Here is a 15,000-nt window from a genome sequence, read left to right as displayed (position 1 = left end):
AGTGGCCCCCCTGTAATAAAACATCAGTACCCATGACCCCCCCTTCCTCTCTTCTCCTCTCTTCTCCTCCTTCTCTTCCCTCTCTCCTCTCCCCCACTCTTCACTCCCACACACACCTTTGCTTCCTTTTTGCGTCACACAGGCCCAGCATTGTCCAAGCTACTTTCAGAACTTTGCACTCCCACGACACGGGCTCCCACAACACACACACACACACACACACACACACACACACACACACACACACACACACACACACACACACACACACACACACACACACACACACACACACACACACACACAGAGAACTGAGTCCTGCTCAAGGCCTCCTGTTGTTTGCGAGGAGCTTTTCAAGGCGGCGGCGGCTGCTCTGAGCCCACGCTCCAGAGTCACAGGTTAAGGAGGCCAATGTCATGATGTTCAAAGTGCCAACATTTTCAAAAAAATGTGTGAATGATGTTGCTATATAAAATGCTATTCAAATGAATGACTGGCTCAGATTTCAAGTTCAATTCATTCATTGAGATCCTCTACACAGCAGAGCAGCATAATACGACCATTATACTGTCCTGTACCTTATGCTTTGCTCAGGTTTGTTAAAAGCACTGCCTGAACTTTCTGAACGACACACAACCCCAGCACTCTACATGTTATATAAAACAACTTATGAAGGATATTTTGTCCATAACATGTATTTATTTATTTATTTATGGAAATAAGGGGAAGACAGTTCTCCACACACACACACACACACACAGTGTCAACAAAAATACACACACACACGCCATAAAAACAACATGAAGTAGAACACATTTGTTCTTTCTCATGCTGCAATATGGTCCTGCATTAGGCCTGTGACAGAATGGCAAACCATCTCTCAAAATCTCACAATCTCACAAAAACGGATAGAGACCAAAAGGGTGACTCTCTCACACACACACATACAAGTAGAACACACACACGCACACATGTACACACACACACACACACACGTACATGCACACACACATACACACACACAGCTCTTGTGATGTGGGCCTAATTTGCCGTCTGTGGAAGGTTCCGGTCCCTGTGTGACTCACGCTGGGCTGAGGGCAGAGTAATGGCCTCTGCTGCTCTCGCTCCGAGGGGGACGTTCTCACGTGGACCACTGACATCAGGGCTGGAACAAGGCCAAATCAGGGCTGGAACAGGGCCAGAACAGGGCCAAACCAGGGCTGGAACAAGTCCAGAACAGGGCCAAATCAGGGATGGAACAGGGCTGGAACAAGGCCAAATCAGGGATGGAACAAGGCCAAATCAGGGCCAAATCAGGGATGGAACAGGGCTGGAACAAGGCCAAATCAGGGCCACATCAGGGCTGGAACAGGGCTGGAACTGGGCCACATCAGGGCAAGAGTCCATTCCAAACATTTGGCATCCTGCCAACATTCAGTCTCCGTTTCCTACATCACTGTTGCCAGGAGATAGCAGGGAACAGAGTGATATCAGTGCTAACAATGTCAGCCTCCACTCCTATGCCCATAGCCCCACAGAATGACACTAACCCTCGCCCCGATACAGCCCTGATGGAGGATAATAGTAGTCCCCTGACCACTGGCTCTGATACGGCCCCGATGCGGCCCTGTTCTGGCCCTGATGTCTGTGCTCCACGTGAGAGATTTAGCTCTCCATCACTGCTCTATCACAGTAGCAAAAGCTCCAGTGCAGAACTTTTTTTTAACTGACAAGCATTCAATAAACAAAACAAGCATTCGATAAACTGGATTTTACTGAGCAGCGCCGACAAAAACAGAAGTGAACTGTAACACAGCGTTCACACTGTCTACGTCCGTCAACGGATCTCGGAATGCCTGTCTGCCGTATGTATATTTGCATACACGCTATCTGATTGGCTAACGGATCCATCGCTGCCTAAAAAGTTGAACATTTCTCAACTTTTTTGACGGAGGCAGCGGAGCTGAAGGAACGGATGGACCCACAATTCATTTCGAGTCCGCCCCATGCAAAGTCAATGAGATCCGTTGACGGACATGGACAGTGTGAACGCTGTGTAACGGACGCGGTGGCGGCAGCAGCAGCAGCAGAGTCCAACGCTAGCGTGCTGCGGCGTTGTACTGAAAACAATGGAATCGAATTTAATCAAACTTCCAGAGCAGAGAGCGATATACTCATGTCGTCGCCTTTGTGCTTGAGGAGGCCTCAACACTGCAGCCAGTCGGACACAGGGCTGGGATGAGTACGGACCCTGGAGTGAGTCGGAACCAGAACCAGCACCAGACCCAATCATCTGGGCTCACTCATGTGGCGCGGCCTATATTAACTCACAAATGATGCATGAAGAGCCCTGAGCTGATGGAGGCCTATTGCCAGGCTCCAGCTCCAGCTCAGGTGATATTAAAGCTGGCAATCATTCTTTACAGGACTGCTCTGTGCTCTGAGCTATAGACACCAGCCTTTCTGATTTAAACATGAGAGGGGAACTCACACACACACACACACACACACACACACACACACACACACACACACACAGCAGTGAATGCCACATACACATACACACACACACGTACTGACATCCAAATGCATACACACACACACACACACATACGCACATGACTTCACACACAGGAGCTCGCATACACAGTCAATAGTGCGAATAGCACTAGGAGAAAATGAGCTTGGCAGGGCCGCGAGCCATCCTGTCTGTTGGAGCCGGAGTAAGAGGAAGGGAGCTCATGTGGTCTACACACACACACACACACACACACACACACACACACACACACACACACACACACACACTCTGCTGGAGCCGGAGTAAGAGGAAGGGAGCTCATGTGGTCTAGTCTAGTGTGCTGTGAGAACAGCAAAGGGCTCCTCCAAGAGTCACGCAGCTCCAGATGTGCTGGGCAGCTACGGCAGGCACGCTACAGCTTGGGATAGCTTGGAACAGGTGTCAACACAGTGTGTGTGTGTGTGTGTGTGTGTGTGTGTGTGTGTGTGAGCGAGAGAGAGAGAGACTGCAGGGGACAGGTGTCAGCACATTGTGTGTGTGTGTGTGTGTGTGTGTGTGTGTGTGTGTCTGCAGGGGATAGGTGTCAACACATTTTGTGAGTGTGTGTGTGTGTGTGTGTGTGTGTGTGTGTGTGTGTGTGTGTGTGTGACTGCAGGGGACACGTGTCAGCAAAGGTAGGCAGGAGGAAAGGGAGCCAATGAGACAGTGGACGATAAAAAAAGATACGAGAAGGCTCAGAAGTACATCTACATCTTTCCCTTCATATGTGTGTGCATGACTATGTATGTATACGTGTGTGTGTGTGTGTGTGTGTGTGTGTGTGTGTGTGTGTGCCCATTCAAGTGTGTGTGCTTTAGCGGTAAAGGGCATTGACTGACCCCTACTCTCTTTGACAGATGTCAGAAGGTGTCAGCCATGTAAACGTCCCGCATTCTCCGAGGCCTGGACGGAGCCGACCGCCCGTCATGGAGCTGATGCCAGGGCACCAGCAGGTGTGTCAGTCTCCTTCTGTCTCCTGGCAACCTGAGTGACCATGACACCCACTAACCCCAACGTCATGACAAGACAAGGCATCGGGGGTGACGACACCTGATCTGAACCCTCTCAATGGCAGGAGATGAGGAGATCGCACTACAGATGGGACCATCGAACATTTATTTGTTTACTTATTTATTTATGCATTTATCTAATATTTTTCACATATTAATCACATTTCATCATGAATCTAAAGGGAAACTGGTCTAACAGCAACTCAAATTCGGACTTTCGCCACACAAGATGGCGACAACTGGATGAAGAGCAAGGTCACTGACCACGTAAAGTAAACAGTCATTTTTATATCCTTTCTATACACTTACAAAATTAAACATACTTAAATTTGTCTACAGATACTCTCTCCATAGCAGCATAGACGCTAATGGCTTAAAAACATTTATTTTGACATAGCAGAGTTGCCCCCTTAGGTCATGCAAGCTGATGACCATGAGAACGACACAAACGCTTGTTGGACAAAGACACAAACGTCTCTAGACAGACCCATGACACTCCCAACGCAGAACCCCACTATTTCTCCTGATGAGACGTGACCCAATAAACCCAAGTGGGCTGTGTGTCTGTGAAATTGAAATTAAAATAAAAAAATGAGCGAGTTTCATGGCAACTTGTGCATCAGACACAGACACAGCGGGAGTCCAGCTTCTTCCCTTAAACTGCTCAATGGAATATTTGGCAGCAAGGGAGGCCTGTCTCTGCAAACACACACACACACACACACACACACACACACACACAATCCTGGCAGCATCTCTCCAAACACTTTTAAAGAGCCACAGCCCGGAGGTCTGAAAGCACAGCAGGAATTTGTTGACATTTTTTCATTGCTGATTACAGAGCACAGAACACAGAACTGATAACAGAACTGCTGAAAATACTTTTTTATTTATTTTTTTCATTTCTGAGACTATCGAGATCCATGATTGAAATTCATGAAGTGATATGTCCAGTCGACTCTCACTCAAAACACATATTGGAAGAATTTCTAAAAAAACCCCAAAGTTTCTGTTTTTGCAGTGTGCTGTGCACTCTTGTGAGCAGACTAGCAATGTGACTCGGATATGGCATAAATAAAAACATGAGGATATTAAATTGGAATATAAACACCTTTTCCCCATCCTCTGCCCTCTGCCTCCCGGTCCCTGCTTCCCCAGGTGTGTCTCGGAGCCCAGGTGAGCTCCATCTGGATCCTGCAGCCCCCATTGGACACACAGCGCTGCTGTTTGCATGCAGAGCGTAAACACAGACGCACGCTACCAGCAGGCCGAGAGAATGCCCTCTGCTCACACCACAAACACATCGGCACGACCTCAGCGGGGTTGAGGAACACACACACACACACACACACACACACACATATGCACAGGCACACACATATGCCCTCAGGCACCAGGCACGCCCCCACACACACACACACACACGTGCACAGGCACACATACACATATAACAGCCACACACATGAATGTGCACACACACCTGCACAGACATGCACACACACACACACAATCACGCACACACACATACACACACACACAAATGCATGCACATACAGACATGCACACATGCACACACACACACACACACACACACACACACACACACACACACACACACACACACACACACTCACTCACGTGAGCATGCCTAAAGAACACCCTGGTCTAACACGGATTACTGGGAGCCAGTGGAGCAGAGGACAAACTCCATCACGCAAGAGAGAGCCTGTCGCTCAGCTCACAGGAGGAGCAGGACAAGAACAAACTCCATCACACAGCAGCCCACTGGTGATCAGGACATCACAGACATATGAAATGAAAACAAAAATGGTGGAAAGAGAAAGGACCTCTCTCCCTCTTGCTGCGGCACTTATTATTTTCACTTACTGTATGCTAAAATTGCAACATAAACACACAAACGACAGGGAGTGACCCAACAAAAGTAGAAAATGATTCCTGAGAACATAACTACAAACACACTCTATTATGCTAAACACCTTAACACCCCAAACACACACACACACGCGCACACGCGCACACGCGCGCACGCGCACACACACACACACACACACACACACACACACACACACACACACACACACACACACACACACACACACACACACACACACACACACACACACACACACACACACACACACACACACACACACACACACACACACACACACACACAACTTGGCTATCCCAGTGAACTCTGAAAGTGGGCCACAGCAGGTCCCCAGTCGCAGGTTGTAAAGAGGTGAGTAGGGCTGAGTAGCTCCACAGACCGTGCTCCTCCTCTAATGGCCGATGCCGATTAGATAGATAGATAGATAGATAGATAGATAGATAGATACTGTAGATAGATAGATAGATAGATAGGTATACTTTATTTATCCCCAAGGGGAAATTACAGTGTTTTGCCTTCCACGATTGTCTTTTACGTTTGATTGACCATGTCAGACTATGCGATCATACTGTAGAAACATAATTTCTTGTCGGGAGATTGACCACGTTACAAGATCATGTATCATGTCTATCGTGGAGTACTCGTGGTAAGTCGTCATGCTGTCAGTGTCAATACGGGAGTCTTAGGAGATTTTCTTATTCAGGCATGACACTGGATAGCTGAAATCATATACTGTAGTCAGCATGGGGCATAAGTCTCCTCTCCTCTCTGGATGTGGACAGCACCTCTCCTCTCCTGTCCTCTTCTCTTCTCTTCTCTTCTCTTCTCTTCTCTTCTCTTCTCTTCTCTTCTCTTCTCTTCTCTTCTCTTCTCTTCTCTTCTCTTCTCTTCTCTTCTCTTCTCCTCTCCTCTCCTCTCCTCTCCTCTCCTCTCTGGATGTGGACAGCTCCTCTCCTCTCCTCTCGTGGACAGCACCTCTCCTCTCGTCTGGATGAAATCAGCGGCCATGACAGCAAGGTGGCCCCGTTCCTCTCCACTGCACTAACGGCCTAATGGCCCACATTTACATACTAATCACACAGCAGCTCGTCTGGGCTTTAGTGGGACACACAGTGGGACACACACACACACACACACACACTACTGTAGGTCATCTTCCATCCTGGGAGCAGAGGAGACCTTTGAAGGTGACCGTCATGAGAGATGAACTTTAACCTTTCTTAAAAATAAACACCAACAGACACATAAGCACATGAAAACTAGTGCATACACACATCCTGGTGCACATCCAAAAGACACATGTTGATGCACACAGACACAAACCAATGTTTGGTTATAAATGTATATTTACAACACACACACACACACACACACACACACACACACACACACACACACGCGTGCACACACGCACACACTCTTTTCACTTTCGAAAACATGTACAGTAGTATTCATCATCACCACCACCAGAACATATAATGCAAAACACTACTTTGCTAATCAGTGCTAATAATTTCTAGGGCAAACTGCAATAGCAATGTCTTCACGCAGTGACATAACAATTACAAACACTGCACGTACTGTATGTGCTCATATTTCACTGTGACTTCAGGCATAGCAGAGGCAGCTAAACCACTGGCGCTAATGAGCGACTGCACAGTCACATACACTAAGCCCCTGTTTTAATGCATTGTTAATGAGCTGCTGTATTAGCCACTCTGCTAATTATACGGCAGTTAGCCTATGCTAACGCCGCTAACATGTGTGCTAATGCTAATGCGAGGTAATGCGTGATCCCTGCAGGCCCAGGCCAGAGCAGCAGGTAAGGAGGAAGCTGTGGGGTTTCTCCTGTTTAGCTCAGAGAAAGAGAGAGAGAGAGAGAGAGAGAGAGAGAGAGAGAGAGAGAGAGAGAGAGAGGAGAAAGTCAGAGAGAAAGGTAAAGAGACAGAAAGAGAGAAAGGAAGAGAGAGAAAGGAAGAGAGAGAGAAAGAGAGGGAGAAAGTCAGAGAGAAAGGTAGAGAGAGAGAAGAGAAAGTCAGAGAGAAAGGTAGAGAGAGAAAAAGAGAAAGAGAGACAGAAAGACAGAGAGAAAGGTAGAGAGAGAGAGAGAGTGAAAAGAGAAAGTAAGAGAGAAAGGTAGCGAGAGAAAGAGAGAGAAAGAGAAAGAGAAAGAGAGAGAGAGGCCCATGGTGGACTAACTGGGTCAGATCGACAGGAATATCAAATAACCAGTGCAGGCCAGGCGTGGCACCCTCAGGAGGGCATACACACAAATACGGGCATAAGAAAGAAGGATAACCAACATATACCAGGCACAACACTGCAACACACACATAAGGTCTTGTCTTGAGATGGTCTTTAAAAATTAAAAGACAGCTAGCAAGGGCACAGCACACTGGAAATATACACACACAGTCAAGTCATTAAAGCAAGAACAGCCACCTGACAAGCCCATAACAGATCCTTCACATCAGAGCATTAGGACACCTGGTCAATGGACCTACATTAGAACTTTAAGATATCCTATTCTGAATCTATAGGCATATCCTATAGCCAACCTAACAGCTTCCACTCGTCTGGGAAGCCTTTCCACAAGATTTTGGAGTGTGTCTGTGTGCTTTTGGTTCTCTATGAAAAAGGTCAAGATTATACAAGAATATTACCAGCATGCCAGAGGTGTTCCTCAGAGGTGTTCCTCTGAAATGGAAAGCGGTTCTCTTTCTATAAAATGCTTCTACAGTACAGCGGAACCGGCCTGGACACAGACCGAAGTCCCTTAAATAGCCCTCATGTGAGGCACCATCTGAATCATGCACTGCTTACCAGACATGTCCACTGAAACCTTTGATTTAAACTCAAGAGCAAATGGAAACACTTAATTCAAACAGACATCATAACATCTTCCATGTGCGCTTTCAACAAAAGGAATAAAGTGAAATCAGCTTCAGCTCGGTTTCTAGAGATAGTTTTGCCTGCAGATACTGTACCATGCAACGTTGATTCCGATTTAGATTATTAAAGAAACAGCTGGATATTTTCCTCCAAACCTGTTACAACAGTAGCAGCTGTAATCACATCTGCATACGGGGCTGGGTCCTTTTGTCTGAGACAAGTTTGAAGTGGCACCAGGACATGTCTAATTATTTCAACTGAGGAACTACATCTACAAAAAGATATAAGATGCCAAATCAGATAAGCACATCAAGGAACACATGCACTATTTTGGTTATTATGTAGCTCAATTCTTATCTCTTATCTTTACCTTTTCCAAAACACAAAGACATGTAAATTAACTCAGGCTCGAATGCCAACAAAGATATTAGCTGCTGTGCAGTACCTTCACTGGGTTCTGCACAGTAGACAGTATGGTAAATGAGATGCTGGTTGGTTTAAACACCCATCTAAAGCCCTCTACAGCAGATAAAACTGCCTAGAGTTAGCTATCAACCCACAGTGCAAGCACAGCTCAAGTTGCTGACTTAGTAAATGTCGTAATGCAAACGTCAGAGCGAATACAGCAAGAAAATAAGTCATTTACAGCAATGTTTACTTGTGACTGGGCTCAAATCAAGCACACACAGCTACAATTGTTAATTAAAATAAAAATGCGGTGATAATTAACCAATTAGTCAACACATAGCACATTTAATTCTATAAGTTGTCACTCCCTTCGCAATTAGTTCTCCCGAGGAGGAGCTGGAGTTTTTAAAATTTTAATTGCGAGATTAAAGGAGAAGTTCAAAGTATAGCGCTGTGCACTCCCCATACATGAGTAATGAGTAGCCACGCTATTGATTTAATTATCAGATGAATGATCGTCACCGGTGATCTGAGGAGCTGCACTAATTAATGCTTTTGCATAAATTGAGCCGTAAAGCAATTAAACCAATTTCACAACTTTAGCCCTGACGCGTAATCTGATTATATTTTGGTCTAAACTGCGCGTAATGTAAATAAATAAATGCCGATGTGTAGCTAACTGGCAACAGCCGAGGGGCAACTGATAGATAAATAAATAGTTTTAAATATGCAAAATATTCTACTTCCTGGCAAGTGCTAGGAATGGCATTAGCATAAATGCAAAGGCCTGTTTGGCTTCCATCACGCTGGGGTTTCAGTAGCGAGAGAGAGTGAGAGTGTGTGTGTGCGCGCATGTGTGTGTGTGTAGGGTGGAGGGCGTTGTAGCTCTCGCTCTGATGTGAAGGATCTGTTATGGGCTTGTCAGGTGGCTGTTCTTGCTTTAAGCGCAGTTGATATCACTTTCAAAACCCCCCTTGAAGACAAGCAGATGAGAGGTTTGGGGGGTCGCATGTGTTAAATGTGAGTGTGTGGAGTGTGTGTGTGTGTGTGTGTGTGTGTGTGTGTGTGTGTGTGTGTGTGTGCCGTTAGAAGCGGGACCACTCGTAATAATTGCCTCTGCAGGAGGAGCCCAGCCCCACTCCAGTGTAAGTGAAGCCAATTCCAGAAATAATTGGGCGAGCCGATGGAGGCTGTTATTAACCATGCAGCGTCCACACACACACACACACACACACACACACACACACACACGCCGCGGAGGAGCACCGGGAGAGAGAGAGAGAGGAGAGGAGAGGACAGCGGGCTGAAAGGAACCGTAATAGAACCCTGTCCAGCCTCATTTAGACCCTGCTGCTTGGACTGACACCTGAACAAAAGCGGTGAAATGTGTTTTCGGCATCATATTATTAAACAGGCAGGAGTGCTCGGGGTGTGTGTGTGTGTATGTGTGTGTGTGTGTGTGTGTGTGTGTGTGTGTGTGTGTGTGTGTGTGTGTGTGTGTGTGTGTGTGTGTGTGTGTGTGTGTGTGTGTGTGTGGTGTTTTCGGCGTCATATTATTAAACAGGCAGGAGCGCTCGAGGTGTGTGTGTGTGTGTGTGTGTGTGTGTGTGTGTGCGCGGTGCTGCAGGGCCTGAGACTGCAGTGTGGGGAAGAAGGGAGTGGTGATGGGGGAAACCTGCACGCTTACTGGAGCAATGCAGGGGGTTAGGAGCATGTTAAAGATACATACAGAGATGAGAGAGAGAGAGAGGGAGGGAGGGAGGGAGAGGGAGAGGGAGAGAGAGGGAGGGAGGGAGGGAGGGAGAGAGAGGGAGGGATAGCGAAAGGGAGGGATAGAGAAAGGGGGAGAGAGAGAGATTTACAGAGAGATGCAAAAGACGCTAAAAATGGGAAGAGAGGCAGGAGGAGAAAGAGAGAGGGAGAGAAAAAGAAAGAAGGAGTGCATGTGTGAGAAAGGTAGAGAGAGAGAGGGAGAGAGAGACAGAGAGAGAAAGAGAGAGGGAGAAAGAGGACTGACTGCTCTTTGCTGCAGGGAGAGCAGAGGCAGGTGATCCATCATTAGCTCGGCTGGGATCTGAGACTGTAACCACACTGGCTCAGGGCTAGAACCACAGCGTTCATGGTTAAAACTACAGTAGATCAGGGCTAGAACCACAGCGTTCATGGTTAAAACTACAGTAGATCAGGGCTAGGACCACTGCGGATCAGGCTAGAACGTTAACAAATCAGGGTTAGAACCACAGCGGATCAGGCTAGAACGTCAACAAATCAGGGATAGAACCAGAATGCATCATTGCTAGAACTACAGTAGATCAGGGCTAAAACCGCTGTGGATCGAGCTAGAACCACTGAGGATTAGGCTAGAACCGCAGCGGAATCAGGACTAGAACGTCAACAAATCAATAGAACATGAGCGGATTAGGGCTAGAACTGCAGTAGATCAGGGCTAGAACCACTGAGGATCAGGCTAGAGCTCTGGAGCAGTGCATTCTCCTTTGGACTTCTGAGACACATCTGGAAGAGAGGGACACCAGGATGCTCAGTGAAACATGTGACCACCACTGCAGGGTTCTATTTACGTTCCCCATAATGAATGACATCGGGGTATGAGGACACTGCATATGAAAATGGTGAAGAAAAGAAAAAAGTGTGTTTGTACATTCTTTCGTCTTCCATAAACATGCCGCAGTGAGAGTGTGTGTTTATGTTCTCCTGACAGTAAGCCACTGCTGTTGCCGTGCGGAGGTAGTCCTCTCTCTCTCTCACACACACACACACACACACACACACTCTCTCAGTTTCCACAGCTCGTTTTCCACGGAGTCGCTGAGCTTCCCTCCGCACCGCAAATTGACCTGTGCTGAAGCTCGCAGTCAATAATCTCTTTGTGTCTGTTCGCCCCAAGGTGCGGTTTATTCTGGGCGCAGTGGGAAAAGGCTCTTCAGGAAGGGCTTTCCTCGCCGCCGCAAAACTGCATCCCACAAGAAAGGAGCGCGATGGGGAAAAAAACGGAGAGGAACGGGAAACACGAGAGGCTAGAATGTGGGAATGTGGGGAGCATCCTCACCGAGATCGTCTCTGGGACACAGTGCACACACACACACAGACACACATACACCGCCATGTCACTAAGAGAGCAAGGACAGTGCAAGAGCAGTGCATTCTGGGACGGGTATGGAACACTGGACTCCTCTATCCTGGGAATACGCATACAAACGTTTGGCAAATTTGGGATTTGCTCTTAAGGTCCGTCTGGCCAAGAGGCCATTGATGCCTATTTCCAATGTCCCTAAAACACGAGCATGCAAATACAATTGGCCGTGCAATACAAATTTGGCATGGAAGTGTATTTCTTTAGAATAGTAAATAATTGTTTACAAGATTTCTACACAAGAACAAGTTTACAATATTGCTACACTTCTGAAATGATTTGGCAAGAGTTTAATGCACCAATTTTAGTTTCATTTCACTGCTGGTTACACCCCCGCTGGAAGTCGTAAGTCAATGAACTTTTTCCAGACCCACTCTCAGTTGAGAAGGGTCTGGTGTCAACAAGGCTAGGACTCCTCCACAGTTCTCTGTCTTTCTTTCTCTTTCTCTCTCTCTCGCTCTCTCCATCTCTCTCTCTCTCTGCGGTGGCGACCACACTTCTGCTGTAACTCCAGAGAATCCAACCCACTCCAGGGCCCTTTTCATCTGGGAACATATTGCCCTTGACTTTTTATCACTATTTACCACAACATCTTCCATAAGGCCAGGGAGCTATGAGAGGACCGCATGAACTAAGATTTCACTCAAATGCACTCAAACAAGATGAATGAATGTTCTAGATCTGTGACGAAGCAAGCCTGTGTCTGTATTACAAATGTCATAGTTACTGTATCGGTCACAAGTGCTGTAATGGTTCATTTGTGCCAATAACACAATAACACAATAGTGGAGGTGACTCATACTCTCACTGCATCTACATTTATGGGTGAATGTAAAAAGGTCTGTATGTGTATGTGCAGCCCGGGTTCTAACCCCCCCCCCCCCCCCCCCCCAACAAAAAAAAAACTGGCACAATAGCCGGCTATAGGCTTCTATTTGAAAGTCTTCCTTCTCCAAGATAAACTATGGAGCTTTCTTTTTGAATTTGACTTGAGTTTTGCTTTCAGCCTTAAATTGGCTAATTATCCTCCTAATTGCTTTAATAACACACATCATCGGCACGCTGCCTCTCTGTACACCTGCACAGGTGTCTAAGCAGGTGTGGCTGACGCAGCATCCTGTGAAATCTCAGGAGGAAAACACACATGCTACATGATGCTCTGTCACCTCCCCTGCTGCAACACACGCACACACATACACACACACTCACACACACACACAGAGTTCTTACACAGAGTTCTTCCTGGTGAGATCTGGATACCGGCACACACACACACAGACACCCACACACAGTTCCTCCGTCCTGGTGAGATCTGGGTACCGACCGACCGACACACACGGTTCCTCCTGGTGAGATCTGGGTACCGGCACACACACACACACACACACACACACACACACACACACACACACACACACACACACACACACACACACACACACACACACACACACACACACACACACACACACACACACACACACACACACACACACACACACACACACACACACACTTCCGCCTGGTAAGATATGGGCTCCGTGGAGCAGTAGGCTCACTCAGTCAGTAATGGGGGATTAAGCTAGCCTGCGCAGGGTGTTATAGTGTGATCTATTATTGAAGCGGAGCTCTGACAGAGTTAAACATTTATAAAGGAGGAGGCTTTAGAACACAGAGAAGACAGGAGTCTTGTGTTTTCAGGTAGGTAGATGTGTATCTCTGATGGTGTAAGCCAATGGATAAAACCCCATGAATGGCCTCACAACGGAGGCCTGCATGTGATATGTTAGCTATATCTGGAGAAAACACAAAAGAAAAGATGGCGAAAGTGAAGAGAATAAAAAGAGGAATAGAAAGGAAATAAAATTCTGAAAAAGAAAGGGAAGCATGAAAAAGAAGACAGAAGAAGAGGTGTGGATAGGAAAGGAGAGAAGTGTAGAAGGGAAGAAGGGGTAGAGAAGAGGCGAGAAGATAATACTGAAGAAGGGAGAAGAGAGGAAGGAGGACTAACAGGGTGAAGAGGACAGGAAAGAACAGAATAGGATAGGAGAGAAGAGAAAAAAGCACGGGAGGGGACAGGAGAAGAGAGAGAAGAGAGGAGAGAAGAGAGGAGACAACAGGAGAGGAGAGAGGAGAGGAGAGGACAGAAAAGGATATGAAAGAAGAGAGGAGAGCACATGAAAGAATAAGAAAGAAGAGAGGAGAGCACAGGAAAGAATAAGAGAGGACAGGAAAGGCGGATATCACTTAAGTTCAGGAAGTCCAGGAAGTCCCGGCTGACCTGTATGGCTGGAGGGTTCTGGTGCCGAACTCCAGGGCCGTGTCGTACTGGCCCAGACTGATGCAGGCGTCCAGCAGCAGGTCCAGCAGCTGCAGCAGGTAGACGTTGGTGTCCGGGACAGCACCTGCGTGTCCTTCCAACAGAGCCTGGCCCGCGCTCAACAACTCAGTCCACTCTGGAGAAAGAGCCGTTAAGGAAGACTGAGGAGGAGGAGGAGGAGGAGGAGGAGGAGGAGGAGGAACACAGAACCAAAGAGAGAGGAAAAGAGAACGGATGCAGCAGAAACAGGGTAGAACAGGCCGGGGTAGAACAGAATGGAGGAGAACATTAAGGGGCCAGAACACAGAGGAGCCAAAGAGAATAACACAACAGAACCAAAGAGAAGAACACAGCAGAACCAAATAGAAAAACACGGCAGAACCAAAGAGAAGAACACGGCAGAACCAAAGAGAGGAACACGGCAGAACCAAAGAGAAGAACACGGCAGAACCAAGTGCTCTCTGCCTCTGAGTTCTGCTCCATTCTGTGCTGTTCTGCTCCATTGCACTATAGTTTTGTTCTTGTTCTGTTTAGCTGCGTTCTTCTCTTTGGTTCTGTTGTGTTCTTCTATTTGGTTCTGTTGTGTTCTTCTATTTGGTTCTGTTGTGTTCTTCTCTTTGGTTCTGGAGCAGAACTCAGAGGCAGAGAGCACTAGGAAGCAGCCCTGGTGTCCGTCAACTCATCTGAAGGCGCTTGCGCAATACTCCCACAATCAATAACCCCCCCTCCAGCAAAAACCCCTTTATC

General features: G+C 47.1%; 1 protein-coding gene across 1 annotated transcript in view; it reads right to left on the bottom strand.

Moving 5' to 3' along the window:
* The window catches only part of smyd3 (SET and MYND domain containing 3), a 336,157-nt gene that overhangs the window by 13,370 nt on the left and 307,787 nt on the right, over positions 1–15,000 (bottom strand). The window contains exon 10 of the mRNA XM_062523826.1: positions 14,215–14,389. Coding sequence (XP_062379810.1) covers positions 14,215–14,389 — 175 coding nt within the window. The remainder of the gene's footprint in view (positions 1–14,214; positions 14,390–15,000) is intronic.

The sequence above is a fragment of the Sardina pilchardus genome, chromosome 20, assembly GCF_963854185.1.
Source record: "Sardina pilchardus chromosome 20, fSarPil1.1, whole genome shotgun sequence".
Taxonomy (NCBI): Eukaryota; Metazoa; Chordata; class Actinopteri; order Clupeiformes; family Clupeidae; genus Sardina; species Sardina pilchardus.
This window is presented reverse-complemented; position numbering and strand designations above follow the sequence as displayed.